This window comes from Schistocerca cancellata, chromosome 1 (assembly GCF_023864275.1).
Source record: "Schistocerca cancellata isolate TAMUIC-IGC-003103 chromosome 1, iqSchCanc2.1, whole genome shotgun sequence".
Lineage (NCBI taxonomy): Eukaryota > Metazoa > Arthropoda > Insecta > Orthoptera > Acrididae > Schistocerca > Schistocerca cancellata.
The window spans coordinates 770,876,184-770,901,438 of NC_064626.1; the positions used below are offsets into that span (position 1 = coordinate 770,876,184).

Sequence of the window (25,255 nt, forward strand, 5' to 3'; positions counted from 1 at the left end):
TGATGAAATGATGAGGACAACACAAACACCCAGTCCCCAGGCACAGAAAATCCCCAACCTAGCCAGGTATTGAACCTGGTACCCCATGATCGAGAGGCACCAATGCTAGCCACTAGACCACAAGCTGCAGACCCTTCATTTGATGCTCTCTTTCTGCCCTATACTTTTAGTGAAATTCTGTTTCCATGCCATGTATAATTATTTCATCAAATACTTTTATGCAGTGCAAATGATGAAGAATAGTTTAGTTCATTGGTAGTCCTATACAAGATAAAGTTGATTTGTGGGTATTAGAAAATGCAATATAAATTTACCATTTATGAAGATTTTAATCACGTACTGATCAAAAAGCATACAGGAGAACTGTGAAAATAAGTCTTTAAGCTGGAGCCTAACAACAGTACGTCTGGCAGTCAGTACCAACAATGGAAAATCCAGAATGGAATGTAACAGTATTATGAGAGGGAAAGTTGCTACTCACCATATACCAGAGATGCTGAGTTGCAGATAGGCACAACAAAAACTGTGAGAGTCTTTTTGTTGTGCCTATCTGCGACTGAACATCTCCACTATATGGTGAGTAGCAACTTTCCTTCTCATAATATTGTTAGTCAGTACCAATACTTTGAGAAATACCTAAACTGGGCTTTGGAATCACGACATGCTACATCAGATTTTTCCAAATTTTGAAACATATACTGTGTGCACAAAATTCATGTGTGTTGGGGCATAGCAAGGAAAAAGGGTGCAGAAATTGAAAAATGTATTATGTTTGTTCCAAGCAGTCTGGTGTAACCAGTAATAATGGAGCAATCTTCACACTTAAGAACAACTTTGATGCCTTCCTGCTAAGGATTCGAAACACTCGAGCAGAATTCAAGAATGGGTCGCACTAGTGCTCTAAATGCAGTAGCCTCTATAGATGAGCAATACTTTCCTAGAATCCTTCAGGGAGACAAAGTTGACCGTTCACCTTTCTTACTCGCAACCTTTATGTGATTGTTCAATTTCATATTGCTTTGCAACATAATACATACATATTTAACCAAAGTGATTGTGTCAAGAAGCTAAATACAAACATCACAGGACTTTTCTCCTATTCATCTGCACTAACTTACATTTTCAAACATTTAGAGCAAGATGCCATTCATTTACCTCATAGAAATTCTGCCTGCGTCATCCTATATCCTCCTAATGTCAATCAACAAAGACACTTTCCCATACACTACAGCACTATCAGCAAACAGTCGAAACTTGTTGTTCTCCCTAGCCATGAGACTGTTTATGTATATAGGAACAAGAGCTGACCTATCACATTTCCCTGGAGTAACCCTGATGATGCCCTTGGCTCTGATGCCTCTTTTTTTTGTGCCTGAATATGCTACAGTGCGCTAATTTCAAAATAATCTTCTACCTTTATTTGACAGTGGTTTCACAGTTCTTTCTCCTTTCTTACAGACAGTGGATGACACCAACATAAGTTTTACAAACTACTTCCTTCAGCCAACAATATAATAAGGAGAGGAATGATGGAAAAACAACTATTTTACAACTAAGCAGTAGGATTTCCTGGGATACAGGTCACAAGTTTTTCCTACTGTAATCTTGAATGGTATTGTTACCTCCAGTCATCTCTCCCCTTTTGCCAGATGAACTAACACATGGCTTTTATGCCACTTCTCAAGCAACAGCAAACTGATATACAAAAATTAACTATTATACAAAAAATTGACTATCACTAAGTGATTAAAAGAACTGTCCACATTAAACTTGACTTGTAACATAATCAGTTCTTTTATTACCTGCTGTTAAACTTATTGGGGTTCTCCTCTCGAGCATTGTGGAAATCAAGGCAGAGATCAGCATCAATTCCAATACCAAAATAGTTATTCATCACGAAAATTTGCGTGTTGTCTTCGCTTGTGGATCCAGCTGCAAAGATGACCATAAAAATTAATTACTGAAATAATAAAAAAATATGACATTGATTTACATATAAAAATAATATATAATATGTAAATATGTTTGCACAAAAAGTCCTTAATAATGAGAATTTCTTTGCTGGAAGCAAGATACTAACAATTTTCAATTTTAACACTCATACAGTCTAAAGAGATTGATAAATAACCAACATTTGGCTTTCAATGGATAATAAATATTCAAACATAAAATACTGTTGGTAAATGTAAATTATGCGTAAAACTTCATTTTAACAAACAGAAAAACAGCTACATCAATTTGTATTAGTATACACTCATGATTAAATGAATAATACATTGATGATGAGAGTCAAAATCAACTATCATGAATTGTAACAGTAGATTGTTCTTAGTACAGCAAATCCCTAACCAGTTTAATACTGGAAAACAACAATTTATCAGCGGTAGCCTGACCATCGCGAAACACATCCTCACTATGGAGTACGGATGCAAGCACCCTCCATGCATACATCACTCGCTGTTTGAGTACTTGCAACATGGCTGCCTGGAGTGATATGCACTGAAACTACAAGAGGCTTTACATTCTATTTGTAAATGGGGCATGTGGGGAATGTTTCCACTGAGTGATATAGAGGCCCTGATATATTTGCCAATATCTCTCACTGGCAACACTACAGAAACCTAATCTCCAATCAGGTGCACTCTTTAATTCATCTACAACAACCCACAAGTGGAACACCCCATGGACACAAGTGTGCTTCTGTGGTATGACAGGTCACCAGCCTCAGACCTATTGAGTACATCTTGGATACCAATGAACAAGATGTGTGCACTTTCAATCCAGGTCTTGATCAATCTATATGAATCAGGATTATGACACAAATGCTTTGGCGGCTTGTGGAGTCCATGTCAAGATATGCCAATGTCATAACTGAGGCAAAAGTGAGTAGTAGGAGCTACAAGGTAAATGTCTTTACTACAATTTATCATGAGAACATCATTTGCATTCAAACAAACATGATATATTGCCCATTATGTCATATGTAGACATTGCCATTTTTAAAACTTTTAAAATACACTTATGTTCCCATTTTTAATTTCTTTGACACAGTATGAAGTTTTCATAATACTGCTATTAGCAAAATAAGTTCTACAATGATAAAAAACATGATAGCTCATAACATTTTTTCCAATTAGATTTTGCTGAGACTTGCAAACAAAAACTGAACAAAGAAACTTTAAATTCTGAGGGTCATATTAGAAATTAAGAGATTTGAGAATGCTTGTGAAGAGAGAGTTTTGATCACCTCAGTGTCAATTTCCTTTATTATTGTTTTCCAGTACCATTCAACACTGCCAGGATCTTTTGGGATATTTAATACTGAGGCTGTCATTGAGTTAACCCCATCATCCAAATTTGGAAGCTAATGTATCATTCCAAAGTTTTGTTTGTTTAACAATCAAAAGTTTCTGAACCTTTAAAAAATTAAATACGAACTTGGAGTGAAACTCCAGTTTTTGTTGGGAAAATAATTAGCATACATGCTTGAGAACAAAAGCAAATAAAGCCAAAACAGAAAAGTAGAAATCAAATGCCAATGATAGATGTAAATGTGGTAACCGCATGACTTCTAAAATGCTTCTCAAATTTAAAAATCAAAACTATTATGCATGATACAATACTCAATATAATGCAAGAATTGAGTTTTACATTACAATTGTCACTAATATCTTTATAGCAAATAATTATACAAACAGACACACAGGTATTTTCATGCAAGATATAGTAGCATACCAGAACAAATCATATGTTTCTATCTGAATTTTGTTACATAGCATCACATTCATTCAAGCTAAGAACATTTACAAAAAAAGCACAGAGGTCACAACAAATACACAATGAAATGATGACATCATCTCACACACACACACACACACACACACACACACACACATGCACACACACAATATACACCACAGGAAAGCAAGACACACTGCTCTCTTTCATGGTTACATTAGAAGATGCATGCACACCTATTAATGATTTACTCTCAGAAATAAAATCAGTCTGAATAGTGTGATTGGAAACACAATAGATTTTTTGGTAATATTAAAAGCTTTATTGTGCTTGACAGGTAGCTTTGTATGAGGTTTGAATTCTTACTCACTTCCCAATATATTTACTTTGTACTGGTAATTTGCTGTTAATAATAAAAATGAGTGCCCATTGTGTTGTGAAAAATACAATGATGACTGAAGACAGTGAAATAATTTTCGTACTGACTTTAGCTCCTTGTGTGAAGTACAATGCTTTTGATGGTAACCATCATTCATACATGAACTAAACACACCAACAGCTTTCTGGACTGTCTGAAATCTGTCGGTATTCCACACCCATCACTTACTATATTTAAAGTAACCTTCTCCTGCATATGCATGTAGTTATCTACTGTGAGCATTTCCTGGACTAGTGACATTTCCCCCCAACATCTTAATTAATCTTATGCTCACTAATAATCACTACACCTTTGTTGCAAAAACATGCAAACAGCTTGCTGGAATTGGTCTGTTACCTCACAAAATTCATTTAAAAGCAAACAATGATGTTTGATTCACTCAAAAAATTACCAATTGAAAATAATACATTTCTTTACAAATCAATGCTACTGAAAATGTCCAAAAATATGAAGAGTGGCTTAACAAATGATAAGTTCTGATTTTAATTCAAAATGTGGAGGAGTTATTACAGGTTATGTCTTATACTGAGACAGAATAGTGATAAAATAAGGAAGGACAAGTATTTACCACGCCATGTCTGCACCAAAATCATTAATTTCATATCATAAGACTGATTTCAAAATCACAAAAGAACATGAGAATATTTGAGAGATTGCTCACAAGAATATAATTTATATTTTCAGTTCCAAAACCTTTTACACATTCTAGCAAAGCAGATATTATTCAGTTTATTAAGATACACACAGATCTTTCATCAATTACAGCTTGGGATTCAAAAGGACTGCCTAACATAGCTACTATTAAAGACACAATATGCAGAAAGTTACACTAGGATGTTTGAATAATACAGATAGGGATGCCACATCATTTTCAGGGGGAGAAATCAGAATGGGTGTTCCCCAGGCTTTGATATGGACCCAAACAGGGATGTCACATCATCTTCATGAGGATAAATCAAAGTGTGCATTCCACAAGATTTGATCATAGACTTATTATCCTTCTTTCTCTATGTTAATAGATAAATTCACTCAAATATTATACTATAAATTATAAATTCTGAGGCTGAGTTAATACTTTTATTGGTCAATAAACTGAGCAAAGAAACACAAACAAGAAAAATAGTAGATGATTGTTTGGATCAAAGTTATTACTTAGATTTGCACAAATACATTAGTTTTAAACAATGAAGAAGGACAGCTCATTCAGTTTTGTATAATGAAACATACCTCACCTATTAATGTAGTGTATCAATAAACACACCTGCACACATATGCATGCATGCATGCACCCACCCACCCACCGTCCCACACACACAAACACACACACACACACACACACACACACACAGCGTAAAAAGTTCCAAGTTTTTGGGTGTGCAACTGATCAACATTCAATTTGAGAAAGAAATGAAACAGCATAATTTTAGTATACTGCATCCATAAAAACAACTGTTAGTTGAAAATTTGTGACAATCATCAGAAATTTTATTTCCACTCATTTATATTTAATCAGTATAAAATGCCACCTGTTCTTACTGCTAAGGGTATTCAAGGAATGAAGAGTAAAATTAATGAACTGCTTATTTGCAACAATGAATTAGAGACATCAAAACAGCTGATATAATCTGCCTGATCATCATATGGCCACAGGTACATAATTGTTACTGGAGGAGAAATGGAGAAAGGACGAGTTGCCACATTCATCAAGAACTGTCATACAACTAAGAACTTAGACAACAACAAATTTTGCTTTGAGTAACATATGGAAGCATGGGCAACAGAAGAAGAATTTCGTAACTTTCTTTCTTTATTTTTTTCTTTGGGCATTGTCCCTCACCAATGCTGAGTCAGCCTTGTCATTACGGATTTGGTAATGTTAGTTGCAGAGGGTGGCCGGATGCCCTTCCTGCTGCCACCCTGAATCCCCCAGCTATCTACGTCTAGTGTAAGCCATGAAATAGTGTGAACGAGTGTAAATGTCTGTGAGTCATGTAACTAAGGCGGAACATGGGGACCAGCCCAATATTCATCAAGCAGGACATGGAAAACCGCCTAAAAACCACATCCAGGCTGGCCGGCATACCAGCCCTCGTCATAAATCTGCCTGGCAGATTTGATCTGGGGCCAGCGCACCTACCCGAGTCCAGGAAGCAGCGCAGTAGCGTTCTCGGCTACCCTGGCGGGTAAGAATTCCATGCTGTTGTTGTGGTCTTCAGTCCTGAGACTGGTTTGATGCAGCTCTCCATGCTACTCTATCCTGTGCAAGTTTCTTCATCTCCCAGTACCTACTGCAACCTACATCATTCTGAAGCTGCTTAGTGTATTCATCTCTTGGTCTCCCTCTACGATTTTTACCCTCCATGCTGTCCTCCAATACTAAATTGGTGATCCCTTGATGCTTCAGAACATGACCTACCAACCGATCCCTTCTTCTAGTCAAGTTGTGCCACAAACTCCTCTTCTCCCCAATTCTATTTGATACCTACTCATTAGTTATCTGATCTACCCATCTAACCTTCTGCAGTCTTCTGTAGCACTAAATTTCGAAAGCTTCTATTCTCTTCTTGTCCAAACTATTTATCGTTCATGTTTCACTTCCACACATGGCTATACTCCATACAAATACTTTCAGAAACGACTTCCTGACACTTAAATCTATATTCGATGTTAACAAATTTCTCTTCTTCTGAAACGCTTTCCTTGCCATTGCCAGCCTATATTTTATATCCTCTCTCCTTTGACCATCATCAGTTATTTTGCTCCCCAAATAGCAAAACTCCTTTACTGCTTTAAGTACCTCATTTCCTTATCTAATTCCCTCAGGATCACTCGACTTAATTCAACTACATTCCATTATCCTCATTTAGTTTTTGTTGATGTTCATCTAATATCCTCCTTTGAAGATGATGTCCATTCTGTTCAACTGCTCTTCCAAGTCCTTTGCTGTCTCTGACAGAATTACAATGTCATCGGCGAACCTCAAAGTTTTTATTTCTTCTCCATGGATTTTATACCTACTCCGAATTTTTCATTTGTTTCCTATACTGCTTGCTCAATATACAGATTGAATAACATTGCAGAGAGGCTACAACCTTGTCTCACTCCCTTCCCAACCACTGCTTGCCTTTCATGTCCCTTGACTCTTATAACTGCCATCTGGTTTCTGTACAAATTGTAAATAGCCTTTCGCTCCCTGTATTTTACCCCTGCCACCTTCACAATTTGAAAGAGAGTATTCCAGTCAACATTTTCAAAAGCTTTTTCTAAGTCTACAAATGCTAGAAACGTAGGTTTGCCTTTCCTTAAGCTATTTTCTAAGGTAATTCATAGGGTCAGTATTGCCTCAGGTGTTCCAATATTTCTATGGAATCCAAACTGATCTTCCCCAAGGTCAGCTTCTACCAGTTTTTTCCATTCGTCTGTAAAGAATTCGCATCAGTATTAAGCAGCTGTGACTTGTTAAACTGATTATTTGGGATTGGAATTATTATATCCTTCTTGAAGTCTAAGGGTATTTCGCCTGTCTCATACATCTTGCTCACCAGATGATAGAGTTTTGACTGGACTGGCTCTCCCAAGGCTGTCAGTAGTTCTAAGGTAATGTTATCTATTCCCGGGGCCTTGTTTCGACTCAGGTCTTTCAGTGCTCTGTCAAACTCTTCATGCAGTATCATGTCTCCCATTTCATCTTCATCTACATCCTCTTCCATTTCCATAATATTGTCCTCAAGTACATCGCCCTTGTATAGACCCTCTATATACTCCTTCCACCTTTCTGCTTTCCTTTCTTTGCTTAGAACTGGATTTCCATCTGAGCTCTTGATATTCATACAAGTGGTTCTCTTTTCTCCAAAGGTCTCTTTAATTTTCTTGTAGGCAGTATCTATCTTATCCCTAGTGAGATAAGCCTCTACATCCTTACATTTGTCGTCTGGCCATTCTTGCTTAGCCATTATGCACTTCCTGTCAATCTCATTTTTGAGACACTTGTATTCCTTTTTGCCTGCTTCATTTACTGCATTTTTATATTTTCTCCTTTCATCAATTAAATTCAATATCTCTTTTGTTACCCAATGATTTCTATTTGCCCTTGTGTTTTTACCTACTTGATCCTCTGCTGCCTTCACAACTTCATCCCTCAAAGCTACCTGTTCTTCTATTCTTCTTCTACTGTATTTCTTTCTCCCATTCCTGTCAATTATTCCCTTATGCTCTCCCTGAAACTCGGTACAACCTCTGGTTTAGTCAGTTTATCCAGGTCCCATCTCCTTAAATTCCCACCTTTTTGCAGTTTCTTCAGTTTTAATCTACAGTTCATAACCAACAGATTGTAGTCAGAGTCCACATCTGCCCCTGGAAATGTCTTACAATTTAAAACCTGGTTCCTAAATCTCTGTCATATCATTATATAATCTATCTGATACCTTCTAGTATCTCCAGGTGTCTTCCATGTATACAACCTTCTTTCATGACTGTTGAACCAAGTGTTAGCTATGATTAAGTTATGCTCAAAATTCTACCAGGCGGCTTCCTCTTTCATTTCTTTCCCCCAATCCATATTCACCTACTACATTTCCTTCTCTTCCTTTTCCTGCTATCAAATTCCAGTCACCCATGACTATTAAATTTTCGTCTCCCTTCACTAACTGAATAATTTCTTTTATCTCATCATACATTTCATCAATTTCTTCGTCATGTGTAGAGCTAGTTGGCATACAAACTTATACTACTGTAGTAGTCATGGGCTTCATGTCTATCTTGGCCACAATAATGCATACACTATGCTGTTTGTAGTAGCTTACCCACACTCCTATTTTTTTATTCATTATTACACCTACTCCTGCATTATCCCTATTTGATTTTGTATTTATAACCCTGTATTCACCTGACCAAAAGTCTTGTTCCTTCCACCACCAAACTTCACTAATTCCCACTATATCTAACTTTAACCTACCCATTTTCCTGCCCGATTAAGGGATCTGACATTCCACGCTCCGACCCATAGAGCGCCAGTTTTCTTTCTCCTGATAACGACGTCCTCTTAAGTAGTCCCCGCCCGGAGATCCGAATGGTGGACTATTTTACCTCTGGAATATTTTACCCAAGAGGACACCGTCATCATTTAACCATACAGTAAAGCTGCATGCCCTTGGGAAAAATTACGGCTGTAGTTTCCCCTTGCTTTCAGCCGTTTGCAGTACCAGCACAGCAAGGCCATTGTGGTTAGTGTTACAAGGCCAGATCAGTCAACCATACAGACTGTTGCCCCTGTAACTACTGAAAAGGCTGCTTCCCCTCTTCAGGAACAACACATTTGTCTGGCCTCTCAACAGATACCCCTCCATTGTGGTTGCACTTACGGTACGGCTATCCATATTGCTGAGGCACGCAAGCCTCCCCACCAACGGCCAGGTCCAAGGTTGATAATCCTTTATAACAGTAAGTGCATAATGGGCACTTGTAGAAAATTTTAATCAGCTCATAAAATCATATTTAAGCTCTATTGGCATATTTGCAAGAAAAAACTATAAATAGTGGTTGTTAGTGGTTTGAATTTAGATATTCTTAAAAAACTGTTCCAGTAAGAATTTATTCCATTCAGAAACATTCCCATTCAACTTATTTTCTACTGTAAGTTTTCCATCTACGGCAGCTAATTACTCAAAAATATAAATCTTTATAGCAAGGTCTGACAAAGAATATTATATTACGAAACCAACAGCCAATGAAGTCTAATAAGGCTTTGACAAGCAGTTCCTTATGTGTAATGTTGATATTGATCAGGATACAAAAGTTATTAAATCAGGGATCAGGAGAATAGTAAGTATGTCAAAAATGGAATATTTTTGGAAACTTCTCAAAGGCATAAACTACAACGATATATAAAGGGCTGATGACATGGATAAGAAATACAACATACTAATTAATGAAATACTTACCTTTTTAAAAATTGTTTTCCCATCCAAAAGTAACCCAGATCAGACCAAAGTCTATAAAACTGTCATGGATTACTTAAGGAAGAAACATATCTTGTAAAGACAAAAAGGGAACTGTATCTGTCCCTCAGCAGAAATAGCTCTAATGCTGATGTTCCAGCTCATTACAAGGAACATTGCCAAGTACTGAAGATAGCAATACTGAGATTGAAGCAAATGCATTACAAGAAAAAGGCAGCCACATCAGGCAAAAAAAAGGAAGGAAGGAAGGAAGTATTGAAATACAGAATATAGCAAAGGAGCAGACTGGCAGAGACAGAAATATGAAGGAGACGAGATAGCTTAAGAGTAAATGTTATGTTGCTGACAGGTGTGTGCAGTATGCAACACTTTTTAACAAGCATTTCAGAACTTTTACTGGAAAAATGTTACTGGCTGCCATGGATTCCCTAACACCAAATATTACAAAAAAACTTCAGTAACACCAGAAGAAGCAGTGTTCTTCATAAATCTTTAAAACAAAAAATAATAATCTAGTGGCTATAATAAAATACCAAGTAAAATCAAACAAAGGAAAATCCAAGAGTATTCTCCTGTGTTTAATAATATATTACAATATTTATGTAATCAGTAAATTATCACACCAACATTTCCCAATTGGCTGAAATATGCTGACATTATCCTCAGTATTAGAAAGGACAGAAAGAAATACCATGAAATGTCTATCAAATTTCTCCTTTATCAGTATTTGCAAAAATTTTTGAAAAACCTATGTACAAGAAGGTTCTTAAGCATCTGAATAGAAGTAATATAATTACTGGATTCCAAGACCTTCTATTATGCAAAAAACTGTTTCTCATATATGCCCAAATATTTTTCAGCACCTTTGCGCCATCATCAGTAGGTACTTTTATTCAGTTCTTAATTTTTCTATCTCATTGGGTTTTGTAGGATTCTCTTTGCATTACTGTATATTGGTAGCTTGGCACAGTTTAACTATGACACTGATATGCAGTAATATTAAGAGGATCCTATGGAACCCAGCAAAGTAGAAAAAATTAAGAAATGAATAAGAGATTAATTATGTCATAAAGGTACTGAAACATGTTTGGGCCCATAGTTGTTTCCATAATACGCAGACCTGAAATCCAGTAATTTTTGTCGGAAAATACTACTAGAGCTTCAAAACCAAATAATGAATAATATATTATGTATTAACAAACAAATAGTTCAGTTTTCTGAAGGGTTCTAATATAGAAAAGACTATTTTAAGAGAGTGCACTTAATTTTTTAGAGCATAAATTACTGGTAACTGGTACATTACGTGGTCTGTCAAATGTGTTTGTATGAACCACAATGGCTTTTGAAGTAAATTCGAATGTAATGGAGTAAGAGGAAATGCCACAAAATGGGTCAAACCATATCTCTTTATCAGGAAACAAATGACGTCAATAGGAAATAGTCCTATGTTACACTATCAGTCATCATACAATTTTTAATTAATTCATGTGGTGTCACATAAAGTTCTATCATAGGGCCCTTACTTTTTCTTGTGCATATCAATGACCTTTCAACAGTGAAATTACAAGATGCCTAGTGTGTTTAGTTTACAAATCATCATTATGTCCTCCTCGCGCGTCCGGCGAGAGCGACTCCATCTGTCGTTTCGCCTGTATTGTGGTGGGCTCGGACATGGCTTGCAAAACCAAGCTTTGCTTTCAAGATCCGGTAGCATGAAGTGCAACAGAGTTGCCCAGTGGAGTTATATGTATAGATGTAATTAGGCTTGGGCTAGATTTGCAGAGCTTTCGTTCATCGTCCAGGTTCTTTACGCGGATATGCTCGATTGTTCTACACTCTTGTGTACAGTTGAGTGCCACTCCGATCGGTGCAATGCAAGCTCCTCCCAGCGTTTGCTCGGAATTCCACAGGCTGTGAGGTGGAGTTTGATGGTGTCTTTATATTGCATGTGTTGGCCACCTTACTGCCGCTTTCCACATGAGAGCTCTGAGTAGAACACCGATTTGGGAAGGCTACTGTCGTCCATGCATATGATACGGCACTCCATCTCAGTTGGTGTTTCATTAAGAGAGCTTCAATGCCAGACAGTTTCACGCAACGCAAAATCTCCGTGTTTGGAACACGGTCTTCCCATTTCATGTGGAGAATTAATCTCAGACAGTGAAGATGAAAGGTGTCTAGCATCCTAATGTCAGCTTTATAACAGCACCAGGTTTCTGAGGCATAGAGCAAAGTTGGTAATATTATTGCTTTGTAGACTGCAATTTTAGTTTGTACTCTGAGATCATGTGACTTCCATAATTCAGTTTGCAGAAAACTGAGGCTGCATTGGCTATACGAGCTGAACTTCTGTTGTCAGGCTGTGGTCGCTTCTAATTTGGCTACCTAGATATTTAAAGTGTGACACGTTTTCCATATGCTTGTTGTCCAACTTAATACTGCAGTCGTCTGTATTGGAACCCCTAAGTGGTCGTTGAAGGGTTTGCGTCTTGGTGATGCTTATGACTAAACCAAATCTTCTGCAGGAGTCATTTAGCAGGTTCATGTATGTTTGGAGAGATTCAAGAGAATTAGCCATCATGCATACGTCGTCTGCATAAAGAATTTCTAAGATAGATATTTTATTTACACGACTTTTTGTTATGAGGCAAGAGATGTTGAAGACACTTTTGTCTGTTCTTGAGTCAACACCCTTTTGACAACTGCAGGCTTTGGTTGTATCTCTCACAACAGCTGCAAAATAAAGTGAGAAGAGTGTGGAAGCCAGTACATAGCCTTGTTTTATACTGCATGTCACAGGAAACTGGCCTGAAAGCTCGTTTTCATGGCGGATTTTTTGCCATTATGTTTTCATGTAACTGTCTAGTCAAGTTAATAATTTTGTCAGGGCAGCCGGTTTTGTTTAATATAATCCAGAGAGCTCCACGTGGAACTCGGTCGAATCCTTTTTCCAGGTCTACAAAGCATATGAACTGAGGCTGATGTTGCTCTAAGCTTTTCTCTTGCATCTGTTTGACACCAAATATGGCACCCACTGTACCTCTGTTCAGGCAAAAGCCACACTGGGTCTCTGGTAGCACTTTTTCTGCAAGGTGTGTTAGCCGGTTGTTGAGTATGTGTGCCACGACTTTCCCTGCTGCTGAGAGAAGAGAGATTCCCCTGTGAGAACTGCAATCAGAAATGTCACCTTTGCCTTTGTAAATCTTGCAAATGCAGGCATTTTTACAATCTTGTGGAATTATTTTGCACTCCCAAATCTTTGAAATTAGAACAAACAGTGGGTTCATAATATTTGGTCCAGCATATTTATAAAGTTCTGATGGTAAGTTGTCTAATCCTTCTGATCTGTTATTTTTCAACTTAGCCAATGCTGAAATGAATTCACTGAACAAAGGGGCATCAGCAAGTTGTTCATCAAATGGCAGGCCTTCAAGTGATTCTAAGTATGGAATATCAGTCGTCTGACGGCTGGGATTAAGAACGTCATCAAAATGTTCTGCTCACCGAGCAAGGATATCAATCTGTTGCACCAGCCGACAAGTTTTATCTTTGTCATAAACAGGTGCTATTTTCCTTAATTTTTTCAGGCACTCGAAGAATCTGCCTGTTTGGTTTGTGTCAGCATATGATTGCATTCTACTGGCTTAATTCAGCCACCATTTGTCTTTGAGGGCACGCACCTTCACTTTCAGGTTGTAGTGTGCTACTTTACGCTTGTCAAGATCAGGACTGAGAAGAGGTGCTCTGAAATCATTAACAAGCTTTTTGATCTCTGCATCTGAATCATCAAACCAATCTTGGCTCTTTTTCTGAGGTTTTCCCAAGACCAATAAATAGCCAACTAAGTATTGTGTAAGAAAGATTAGTTAATATTATATTCATAGACACTGTTCCTACACATCTTTTTGTCACTAAACTTTGAGAAGGCACACAGTATGTAGCTCAGAACTTGTAAGAAGTTTTCTCCCAGTATATGTTTAAAATATGATAAGAAGGAAACAACAGAAAATCCAGGATGGAATAGCTACAACATGAGAAGGATAAGTAGCTGCTCACCACATGCACTAATTTGGGCATTAGTGCCTGGAGTTGGTAGTGGCCATGTGTGTGTGTGTGTGTGTGTGTGTGTGTGTGTGTGGTGTGTGTGTGCATTTTCTTTTGCCTACTTCTGATGAGGGACTTTGTCCAATAGCTAATATAATGTAACAGCCTTTTCTTCCTTGTACGTTCCTGCCACTCAACATCACCTCTATGTGGCTAGTAGCAATCTATCCTTTTTATATTTGTGCCGTGTGACAACAAGCAGATGAGAATTTTAATTTCATGTGAAATCAATACCATCATCTATAGACCTGGCCCAGGAATTGGGGGATATTAACTACTGCTTCCTAGTACACTTATTCCTTGATACAATTTTTCATAAATAACATGTCTCTTTTTCAAACTATGGGAACTCCAGACTGGAATATCAACAATATTAGGAAAACGATAGCTTGCTATTCACCATAAAGATGACCCATTGAGTTGCAGATAGGCACTACAGAAAAACAGTAACACATTATAGCTTTCGGCCAAAGCCTTCTTCAGTAAAGAAAACACACACACACACGTTCACATACAAAAGTACACCTCACGCACGACCGAGCGGGGTGGCGCAGTGGTTAGACACTGGACTCGCATTCGGGAGGACGACGGTTCAATCCCGCGTCCGGCCACCCTGATTTAGGTTTTCCGTGATTTCCCTAAATCACTCTAGGCAAATTCCGGGATGGTTCCTCTGAAAGGGCACGGCCGACTTCCTTCCCAATCCTTCCGTAATCCGATGAGACCGATGACCACGCTGTCTGGTCTCCTTCCCCAAACCAACCAACCAACCAACCAACCTCACGCACACATGACCGCTACCATCAGCAGCTCCGACTGGAATGCGACTTGTCACATGAATAGCAATTTGGAGTGTGCCAGGGTAGCGGGAGGGATAGCAGAGTACAGGTGGGGGGAGAGAAGAGTACTGTCTGACAAGACTGCCAGGCACCGTGTTGGAAGGTGGAATCTGAGGGAAAAAAAGGGGGAGGGAAAAAGGAGAGGAGCAGGGAAAGGGAAAGGACGGGAGAGTGCATTGCCAGAGGGTGACACACAGTGACAGTGTGGGGACTTGAAATGGGAAGAGATGACAGGGTGATAGGACAGAGGGGGCAGAAACTGTTGGGTGGAAGGTGTGGGAGCATTAGGCTACCATAGGTTGAGGTTGGAATAATTTTGGGAGCAGAGAATGTGTAAGGATAACTCCAGTCTGTGCAGTTCAGAAAATTGGTGGTGGAGGGGAAGGTCCAGGTGGCCAGGGTTGTGAAGCATCAATTGAAATTGAGCATGTTATGTTCACTTGCATGTTTTGAGACAGGGTAGTCTATTCTGCTCTTGGCCACAGTTTAGCAGTGGCCTTTCATCTTGGTGCAGAGCTGGTTAGTAGTCAAACCAGTATTAAAAGCTGTCAGTGGTTGCAGCAGAACTAGTATATGATGTGGCTGCTTTCACAGGTGTCCTGTCCTGCAATGGGGTAGGATAAGACTGTGACAGAAATGGAACTGGAAGTGCTGGGTGGACGGATTACGTAGGTCTTGTATCTGGACCTTCCATCTTCCACAGGGATATGATTCCTGAAGCAAGTGGTTGAGATTGGGAGTGGCATATGAGTGGACTAAAATGTTGTGGAGGTTGGGTGAGTGATGGAACACATCTTTAGGAGGGGAGGAAAGAATCCTGGGTAGACTGTCCTTCATTTCAGGGCATGACGATAGACAATCAAAGCCATGTTGTTCAGCTGTTCTGGACCAGGATGGTATTAGGCAACTCTTTTGTACCTGGCTCTTGGGAGTGGTGGGAGGATTGGGGGTTTGAGGGGAAATGGCATGGGAAATCTCTTTATAAACTAGATCTGGAGGAAAGTGGCTGTCTGTGAAGGCCTTGCTGAAACTTACAGCGTACTGGGAAAGGAAGTTCTTGTCACTGTAGGTATGCCATCCCTGGGTGACCAGGCTGAGTGGGACAGATCTTTTGGTGCCGAAGGGATAGCAGCTGTCTAAATGCAGGCACTGTTGGTGGTTGGTGGCTTTAATGTGGACAGAGGTGCGGATGGAGCTCACAGCGAGGAGGGTGTCAATGTCCAGGAAGGTGGCACACTAGTTTGTTGAGGACCAGGCGAAGCAGATGGGAGAGAAGGTGTTGAGGTTGTGAATGAATGAGAATAGATTTTCTTGGCCCTGAGTCCAGGTCATGAATATATCATCAATGAACCTGAACCAGATGAGGGGTTTGGGGTTTTTGGAGGCTAGGAAGATTTGCTCTCTATATGACAGTCATGTGTGAATTATGTTTGCTTCCATGTGTGAATGTGTGCTGTGTGTATGTTGTCTTTGCTGAAGAAAGCTTTGGCCAAAAGGTGTAATTTGTAACAGTCTTTTTGTTGTGTCTGTCCACAACTCAACAGGTTGTCTTTATGGTGAACACCCATTTATCGTTTTTCTGATATTGCTGATATCTCTTTTTCATACCAACAGATCAAGTCATAAGATGAATAATAAAGATAAGAATGACCTTCCCAAAGATTTGAAACCATTTCAAGGTATACATTATTCAAGAAGACACATTTCTAATAACTTGCCAGCTGCCATACCTCATAGTTTCGAAAAACAGGTGTAGTTTTTTTTTGTTTTTTTTTTCCAATTTTAAATGCATGAATAGTGATTTACACATCTCATAACAAATACTTACTAATCATTTTATTAAGGTATAGGACACTTGTCATTAATTAGTTATACAATTCACTTACATAAAATTGTAGCTAATAAGATGGATTACAACTCAAAAAGTTAAGAAGATTTTCAAAAGAACTGTAATACTGTCATCGATAAATGACACCCGGCTTAAATTATCAGTTTGTTCTTTATAAACTCTTCCACTGAATAGTAACATTTGCATGTCAGAGTTTCTTCTTTCAGTAGATGTAGCTTTCTATTTCAGAAAAGTTCTTGTCTTGCAGTCTGATGAAGATTTTCATTCCCTTATATTAGGGAGTCTGAGCATATGGTTTTAACTGAACAATAACAATATGAAAAAGAAGAAGAAGAAGAGGAAGCATAAAATTAATTTTATTTCTTGCGATATGAATGATGAAAATGATTTTTCATTAATAGTTTTAATTTTCAGTATAAAAAGATGGTCATTAGATGTGAGTATAAGGAGAGGGCTGTGCAGCACGTGTTTCTTATGACTTTTTTTCTAGGTCTTCAATATCTATTAGATATTACTAGAGCCACTTCATAAAACAATGCCATACCTTACTACTGATTTGAAATAACTGTAGTGTGCAATTTTGCATTTGCCCACATTAGTGGGACAGAATAATGTTTTCTTTGCAAATCCAAAATTTGTAAGTGCTCAGTGTGCATATTCCAGTTCAAATTCTTATCACTATTTAGTCCTACAAGTAAAACAATTGCCACTTCCTTATTTTGCTACTTCATTTTAATTTGCTAACATTTTGACTGCTTGGGGCCTGAGTTGTACCACGGATGTTCTTTCAGAAGTTCAGAGTCAACACATTTGGTTATTGAGTGTATTAATAACCTACATTTTTCTGCAACACAGTTACCAATTAATGTGGATGTATCATCTACAAATAGAACTGATGGATAGCTGACACTGATGGACAAATCATTTAACACAGAACAGAAATGATTAGTACCAAGAATTGTCAACATTCTCCACACTGAAGGATAATTTGCTGCATATGTTGAGGTAATTATTACTTTTCTTTGGTTATACAGGTATGACATAGGTTGCTACAGCACACTGCCCCCCCCCCCCCCCCAGTATCTCTTGTATCTCATTTGTGGATTAGCAAAGGTGTGGTCTAATGAGTTGAGGCTCTTTGCAAGGTCACAAAATTTCTATCAGTTTATTGTTCTTATCTAAATGATATTCTAACTTTGTCAACAAAGATAGTTACTGCATTTTTCCTTGCTGGAAACCAAACTGGTTGCTCAAAACAATATCACATCTTACAACAACTTTTTAGGAGACAGGACAAAGAGAGATATGGCAATAATTTCCCATATGTTCCTCACATTTTTTCAGAGTTGTTTTATTTCTGAATTCTTTAATACATCTGGGAAATAAGTGTGTTCCAAAAACTGATTTACTGATGAAGTAAGTGTATGACTTACTATTCTGTCACCAATTTAATTAACCTTCTGGGATCCCTTACGAACATGTAGGAGTTTTGTTTTGTAATGACAATATATTTTCTATGTCCATCATCGAAACATTTCTGAATTTTGATCAAACCTAAACAGGTATACTTTTTCTGGATATCTGCTACATTGACACTGATTTCACAACATTTATGAAGGCACTCTAGTATCTGTGCAGGCTTTACATAGTGTCTTTTCAAACTTAATTTTAGAAATTTTGTAGTTACAGACAACCAGTTCAGACCTATTGAAGGTCAACAATGGCAATGATTTATTTTTATGTCTTAAGATTAACATACTGTTTGACATACATTTTGCTGCCTTCATAACATTCATAAATATAATTTTATGATGTTTACCATACTCAATAAAAACAATATCTCTGCTATATTTTAGTTCTTTGTGTAGCTGTCTTTTCCTAACCATATAGATTTTTATGACTTTTAGAGATCCATTTTAATTTTCTAGATACTTCACTACAGCAGATTTTATGTGAGCAGATGTAAGACAGGTATTGGAATTTCATTCCCCAGAGTTAAACACTTTTCAGCCTTTGTGCCTCTCTGTAATTTTATATTTTTTATCAAGAAAAATTTTCATTGCTTCAGCTTCTATCTTTATTAGAGATAAAGTTGAGACTCTTATGTCTCCAGAAAAATGTAATTCCATCAGATCAAGGATATAACTGTTTACAGCTACTATAAGTCATACCTATGGTTGATTTATATGAAACCAAAAGAAAACACTCTAGTATAAATAGGAGGCATTATTGAAGCAATGCAGAACTTCAACATTTTCATTCCCTTAAAAAACCATGCAGGACTGTGAGGCCCAACCCATAAGTACCTCTTAGCAAAGTACAGAACATGAGCCATAAATCTGATCAAATATTATACAGACCTCTTTCTGAACAACAAGCAATTTAAAAATTAGCTACATTACGTTAGCATAAATTTCAGGCTGTGGTAGCTAAGCTTTATCTTTGAAATATCCTTTCTTTCAGGAGTGCTTCCCATAAGGTATGCAGGAGAACTTCTGTAAAGTTTGGAAAGTAGGAGAAGAGATACTGGTAGAAGTAAAGCTGTGGGGGTGAGTTGTGCTTGGATAGCTCAGTTGGTACAGCACTTGACAGCAAAAGGCAAAGGTCCCAGATACAATTCCCTGTCCAACACACAGTTATAATTAGCCAGGAAGTTTCATAACGGAATTTGAGTTTTGTTCATTGTTTCATTAAAATTCCATGTCTCACTGATATTAGTAATACTACACATTGACCATGTTTTATTGTTTCAGACACATCAGGAGCTTTATTTTGAAAACTCTGTATTTACTGTACTAAAACCATTAATAACGATTTTTAATCATGTGTTCATTATTTTCATTATTTGTTGAGTTGTTCAATTAATCTGTTCTAAATACAAAAACTCATCGACTTCTTCTCTAACTTAATGAGTAACATGTAATATTTTCTATTTGATGAGTTGATAGTAGTTTTATTTCTTTCTAATTAATTTTGAGGCTTACTTTCAAACTTTTTATATCAACTTCTTCCACTGATTAATGAGACTGATCTGTACTAGAGGTAAATAGATTAATATTATGAGCTAAACAAAGGTAGTTTGGGTATGTTTGAATAAAATGTCTTACTTTTTTCAGTTTAGGGGTCTGAATACTTCCTCGCGACAGGTGAGAATAGTTTTCTTAAAATGGAATTTCCTTGCTTAGCCCGTCTTTTAATTTTGAGTTTCCCACTACCCTCATTAAGTCCAATTGTAACAGTAGTATTGACATACACACTATCCATTATGCTAACAGAGGGTGATAACAGCTTTGTTTATCTAGGAGTTTAATTTTACTTTAATTGATAGAGGTTTGAAATTCTTTGTTTTATATCAGATGGAAGCTGACTGACCACTGTATCAAAATGTAAGAGTTCATTGTGAACTCTAGGGTGGTAAAGTTCATACAGATATTATTTTTATGTCTTGTATTGTGGTTCTGATACAAACCAACCATAATTAACTCTTTATTACTAATTCAACTGTCAATAAGGCTGGTAAGTGAGTGTAGGAATTCTTAGATCTATCAAGAGACCTCCGTAAAATGTTAAGTTCTCTGTATACATAGTATTCTTTCTCCTTGCTTTGACTGAAGGAATATTTTCTTTATTTTAACTGCATTGTTTACAGCTCACCTTTGCTGAATGAATATGTTCAGCATTTCCCCAGAATATAATTCTGTAAGACAACATAGAGTGAATGTTTTCAAAATAACCCAGGATTCAGGTCTTCGAGAAAATATAATGAATGCTATGTTTAAGTGCAAACAAGCCACATTCAGTGTACTTATCAGTTTATGTATGCGAAGCCTTCAGTGTATCTTGTTATCTGGCTGGATCCAAAGGAGTTGTACAAACACTGTTTAATTTAGTGTATTACCATTAACATCAATTTTCCCTGCTGGCATCTTGTTTTTATTTATTTAATATTGCATGATATGAGCCTTTGTGAATAGAATACTTAAATTGTTTGCTGTAAACCAGTAGTAAAAATGGTTAGCCATCATGTGGCCTGTGTTCAGAATGATTTACTCTATAGCCTTTTCTGCTATCAGCAGAAAAAATACAGTTTCTTTTATGTAGATTGGGAGCAGTCTCTCCCTCCCTATCTCTCCCCCCCCTTCCCCCCTCTCTCTCCTGCGTATTATCAAAAAACTTCAAACAAAATATAAATGTAACATAATAAAGTTGATTAAAATAGCTTTCCTTCTCTCTTTCATCTTTGTCTATCCTTATCCTCCCTACATGGAGGTATCTCACATCTTGGTGTCTAAGTGACCTGTTCTCACTATAAATAATACACCCCAACCTACACCTCTCCTCTTCTCCCTGAGTAAGGAAGTAATTATTCTGCAAGCTAGGATTTGTCATCAATTTTATGTGTCCTGTAGGACTAACTACATATTTCGTCTCCTGAAAGTAATTACTGACTAGCAGACCTATCTCACACACAGTGAATATATCTTTAAAATTTTAGTACAGCTATTCGACATCTTACAGTTTTTGTATTACTTCCTAATTTCCACGTTTTGATAACTATTTAAAAGATTAAAATGCCATAGGGAAACACTGCACAACAAGCATTTACATGGCTTACAGCTCTACGCTGTAAAAAGCAAAGATAACAACTAAATATATTCATATTACGCATGCAGGTTTCATTCCACAACAAGAATACAACACCACAGTTGTAGGAGGAGGGCCTTGGAAACTCGTAAGAGTTAAACATTATTTGGATCACAGCAACAAAGAAATGAGTCAACAGAATTTCAGATTGTCTCTGCATCTACCATCACCACAAAGTGATTGTACCTTGAACAGGTTTTATTTTAGCCCATACAACAGACAAGCAAGGTGAATGAAGACACTGAAATACCACAGTTCAGTGATGTGGAATACATACCACACACCCCCCTCCTCCAACTGCCTCTAGCCGGAAAACCTTTAAGTCTGTCAGACTGAAGATGATCTGGAGAGAGACAATATCGACTTCAGTCACCAACATATAGCAAACTACCTTGTCTGAGGGATTGTATGTCTGTGCCCCATAATTACTACAATTTCTAAACTAGTAAGCTAAACTCTACAATAATGAATATGAGCACAAGGCTGATTATATCTTGAGACCAATGTAACATAACTAGCACTGAAATGCTTAAAGCAGATAGTAGGTTATACATTACACAATGCTTGCAGATAAAATGAAGCCATATTCCTGAAGAACATTTTGTGACATCAAAAATTACTTGTTTCTGTTACGCCTAATGAATATTAAAGCATTTTTGTTATCTTGAGTGGAAAAAATCTTAATTAAGTAGGTAAAAAAGGTGCTATAAATATATAAAAATAAATGAATACTTTCTACATTCTGTCACTGACCTGTAGAATTACCGGTGCTTAATGGAGCACCTTTGTCTTCAGCTTTGTCCTCAGGGTGAAACACAACAGTCCATCTGTCCAATCTGATTTCTTCAGCATCAATTACGTCTCTAAGAAGGTTCAAAGGATCTTCACCACCAGTATATCCTGGGCCCCACCGCAACACACGAGCCAAATCATTTCCTAGAATCACAGAACATATTCACAAACAGTTCTTAAGCATATCTTCAATTACATGACTTCATATCATTCAGATGAACTGTCTAGTAATAAAGTCATATACTCTCACTGACATTGTGAGAAGTAATTTCCATTCTTTTTCCCACTCACCTTTAGACAAACATTTTTAAATTATTTTATTTAATTTTTTCACCACTGTCAACATTGTCATAATGAATAACTTACTTAATTTTAATGAAATACATGATATACTTACAAACTAAGAACATAAATAACTTAGTTTAGAAAAATCAGATTTCATAAACAAATCCAGTTAAAATTTAATAAGAAATGTACGAAAGTAACACCAAGTCTTGAATCAATACAGTGTGTGTGATATCTCTGCAACTCTCTATACTATGCTGCAATTTTCTTGGGGAGTTATAATCTAAGATGTTATTTAAGGCATGCTGAAGGCTGGAAACAATATAATATGTTTGAAAAACATCCATTACACAATTGACAGACAGTTATATAAGGTATATTATTACATTACATTGTCTTGAAGAAAATTTCCTGCATTTTGAACTTTACATCATATCCAATACAGTCTTAGCATATGTTAAATACACTGAACTTACATTCAGCACATTTTTAACCCAAATACTAACTGTATTGTCCTGTCCAAACTAAGTTTATCAGCTTTGTGACACAGTATTTGTGAAGCCACATATCAAGTAGCTCATGCCAATTAATATTTTATTGGAAGCTTCAAAGTTATCAAGTTATCTTCAGAGTGATCTGTACTGAAACACTAATTAGCATGGAATATCATTCTAATTATGTGGAACCAAACTGCTGTATGGAATTTCTAGAAGACATAACGGTTGTTAGGTATTTGTGCTATCTTGAGTACTAAAATCCGTCTGTGAAAACATCACGTTCTAGAGCAGATTAAAATCCTGGTAAAAGTAAAAATGACATTTAAATAGCTGCAGGCATTTGCTAATACATCTACATCTACATCTACTCCGCAAGCCACCTAATGCTGTATATTTCTATTGTAACCGACCTAACGGTAAAAGAAGAAAAAAATGTTATTGATGAATCACCTTGTGATGGTTACAGTTGACTGTCGTATCTACCAAATTTTGATAGGCATGCTGGACTATGATTCAGAATGTCTCTATACTTAACCAGCACTGAAATTCTTCCATGCTGATGGCGAGATAGTGATCTAGTGATCTTATTTCCAACTTTTATATATATTCAGATTTTTCTTGTGAAACAAAGCAGGAACGTTTTACACATAATTTTTCCTTTTAAATGAATACAAATTGTACAACATGACACATATCAGACAATGATTATGTACATGATCTCGTTTGCACATCTTATAAACAATGTGAAGTTTATAAGTGCAGTTTTAACAGTGAAGAAAATGGGGAAACCAGAAAAATGACAATCTGTGGAAGAAAAATAGCTATAACACACACTGCAGAAAACTACAAAAACCAAAGCATGTGATAACAACAAAGAAAGTAAGAAAACCTACTGATGATGCTGTAAGTTCAGTGAAGCATTTCTGGGAAAAAAGAAAAAAAAAAGGGTGTTTGCTCATGACGGATCCCCTCGAAAAACAAATTTAATTGTAGTGTTTTATGTACTTTAATGAACAATGCTGAAAGACGCTGAAACAGGCTTGAGAGTTCTTTTTGGATACATGCTACCTACTGACTATTGTAGAAGAAGCATTTCACACAGTAGGGTCTCAGTCTACATTAAAACCAATCTTGATTTATATTACTTAGTCACAGAACTTAGCAGTGTGTGCCTTGAAAGCACATTTGAAGTAGCTGGTATGGTAATGCTCACAGAATAAATGTAATTGTCTCAGTTTATTGAATTCCAAGCTCTGGTGAGATTGTATTCATAGAAAAAATTAATACTGTAACACCGTAATTGTCCAAATGCAAATAACATAAAGTTACAGTTGTATTACGAAAATGATATTTGCTGCTCACTGTATAGCTGAGATGCTGAGTTGCAGATGGGCACAATATAAAGAGTCAGAAAGTGAGCATTCAGCCAACAAGGACTTCGTTGGAAATATACAAAAAACACACACACATGTGCGTGCACAAACACAACTCACTCACACATGATCACAATCTCTGGCTGCTGAGGCTGTTGTGGCCTCAGCAGCCAGAGACTGTGGTCATGTGGGTGTGAGTTGTGTTTGTGTGAATGTATGTGTATGGTGTCTATTTCCAACAAAGGCCTTGTTGGCTGAAAGCTCACTTTCCGACTCTTTTTGTTGGGCCTATCTGCGACTCAGCATCTCCACTACATGGTGACATAACATAAATGGACAGACAAAAAAATTTACTCACCAAGTGGCAGCAGAGGAACAAGCACACAAAAGGATTTAACTTTCACAAGCTTTGGGAGCCTATGGCTCCTTCTTCTGGTGGAAGAGTTGAAAGGGAAGGAAGAAGGGTGAAGAAAAAGAATGGAGAGGTTTAGGGAAGGGGTACAGTTTAGAAGACACTATATGGTGCGTAGCAACTATCCTTTTCATAATATTGTTACATTCCATCCTGGATTTTCCACAGTTTAAATTACAATTGTACTTGATACTGACACATATATAACAGCAAGGAGAAAAAAATATGATTTACATGGTAACACACTGAAGTCATGGTACCATTACTGTCTCAATGAAAAGCCAACCAACCTGAATGCATGTATTTATAATTCATTAGTAATGTAC

The 25,255-nt window shown here is 37.1% G+C and overlaps 1 protein-coding gene across 8 annotated transcripts in view; it reads right to left on the minus strand.

Annotated features, from left to right (window-relative positions):
- Positions 1-25,255, minus strand: part of LOC126186955 (diacylglycerol kinase theta) — a 703,899-nt gene that overhangs the window by 84,675 nt on the left and 593,969 nt on the right. For 5 of the 8 annotated variants that reach the window (XM_049928254.1, XM_049928253.1, XM_049928259.1 and 2 more), the window contains 3 exons: positions 22,324-22,506; positions 21,848-21,913; positions 1,803-1,932 (listed from right to left, as the gene is read on the minus strand). In XM_049928254.1, coding sequence (XP_049784211.1) covers positions 1,803-1,932; positions 21,848-21,913; positions 22,324-22,506 — 379 coding nt within the window. The remainder of the gene's footprint in view (positions 1-1,802; positions 1,933-21,847; positions 21,914-22,323; positions 22,507-25,255) is intronic. The other 3 variants (XM_049928257.1, XM_049928258.1, XM_049928261.1) reach the window with 1 other exon arrangement.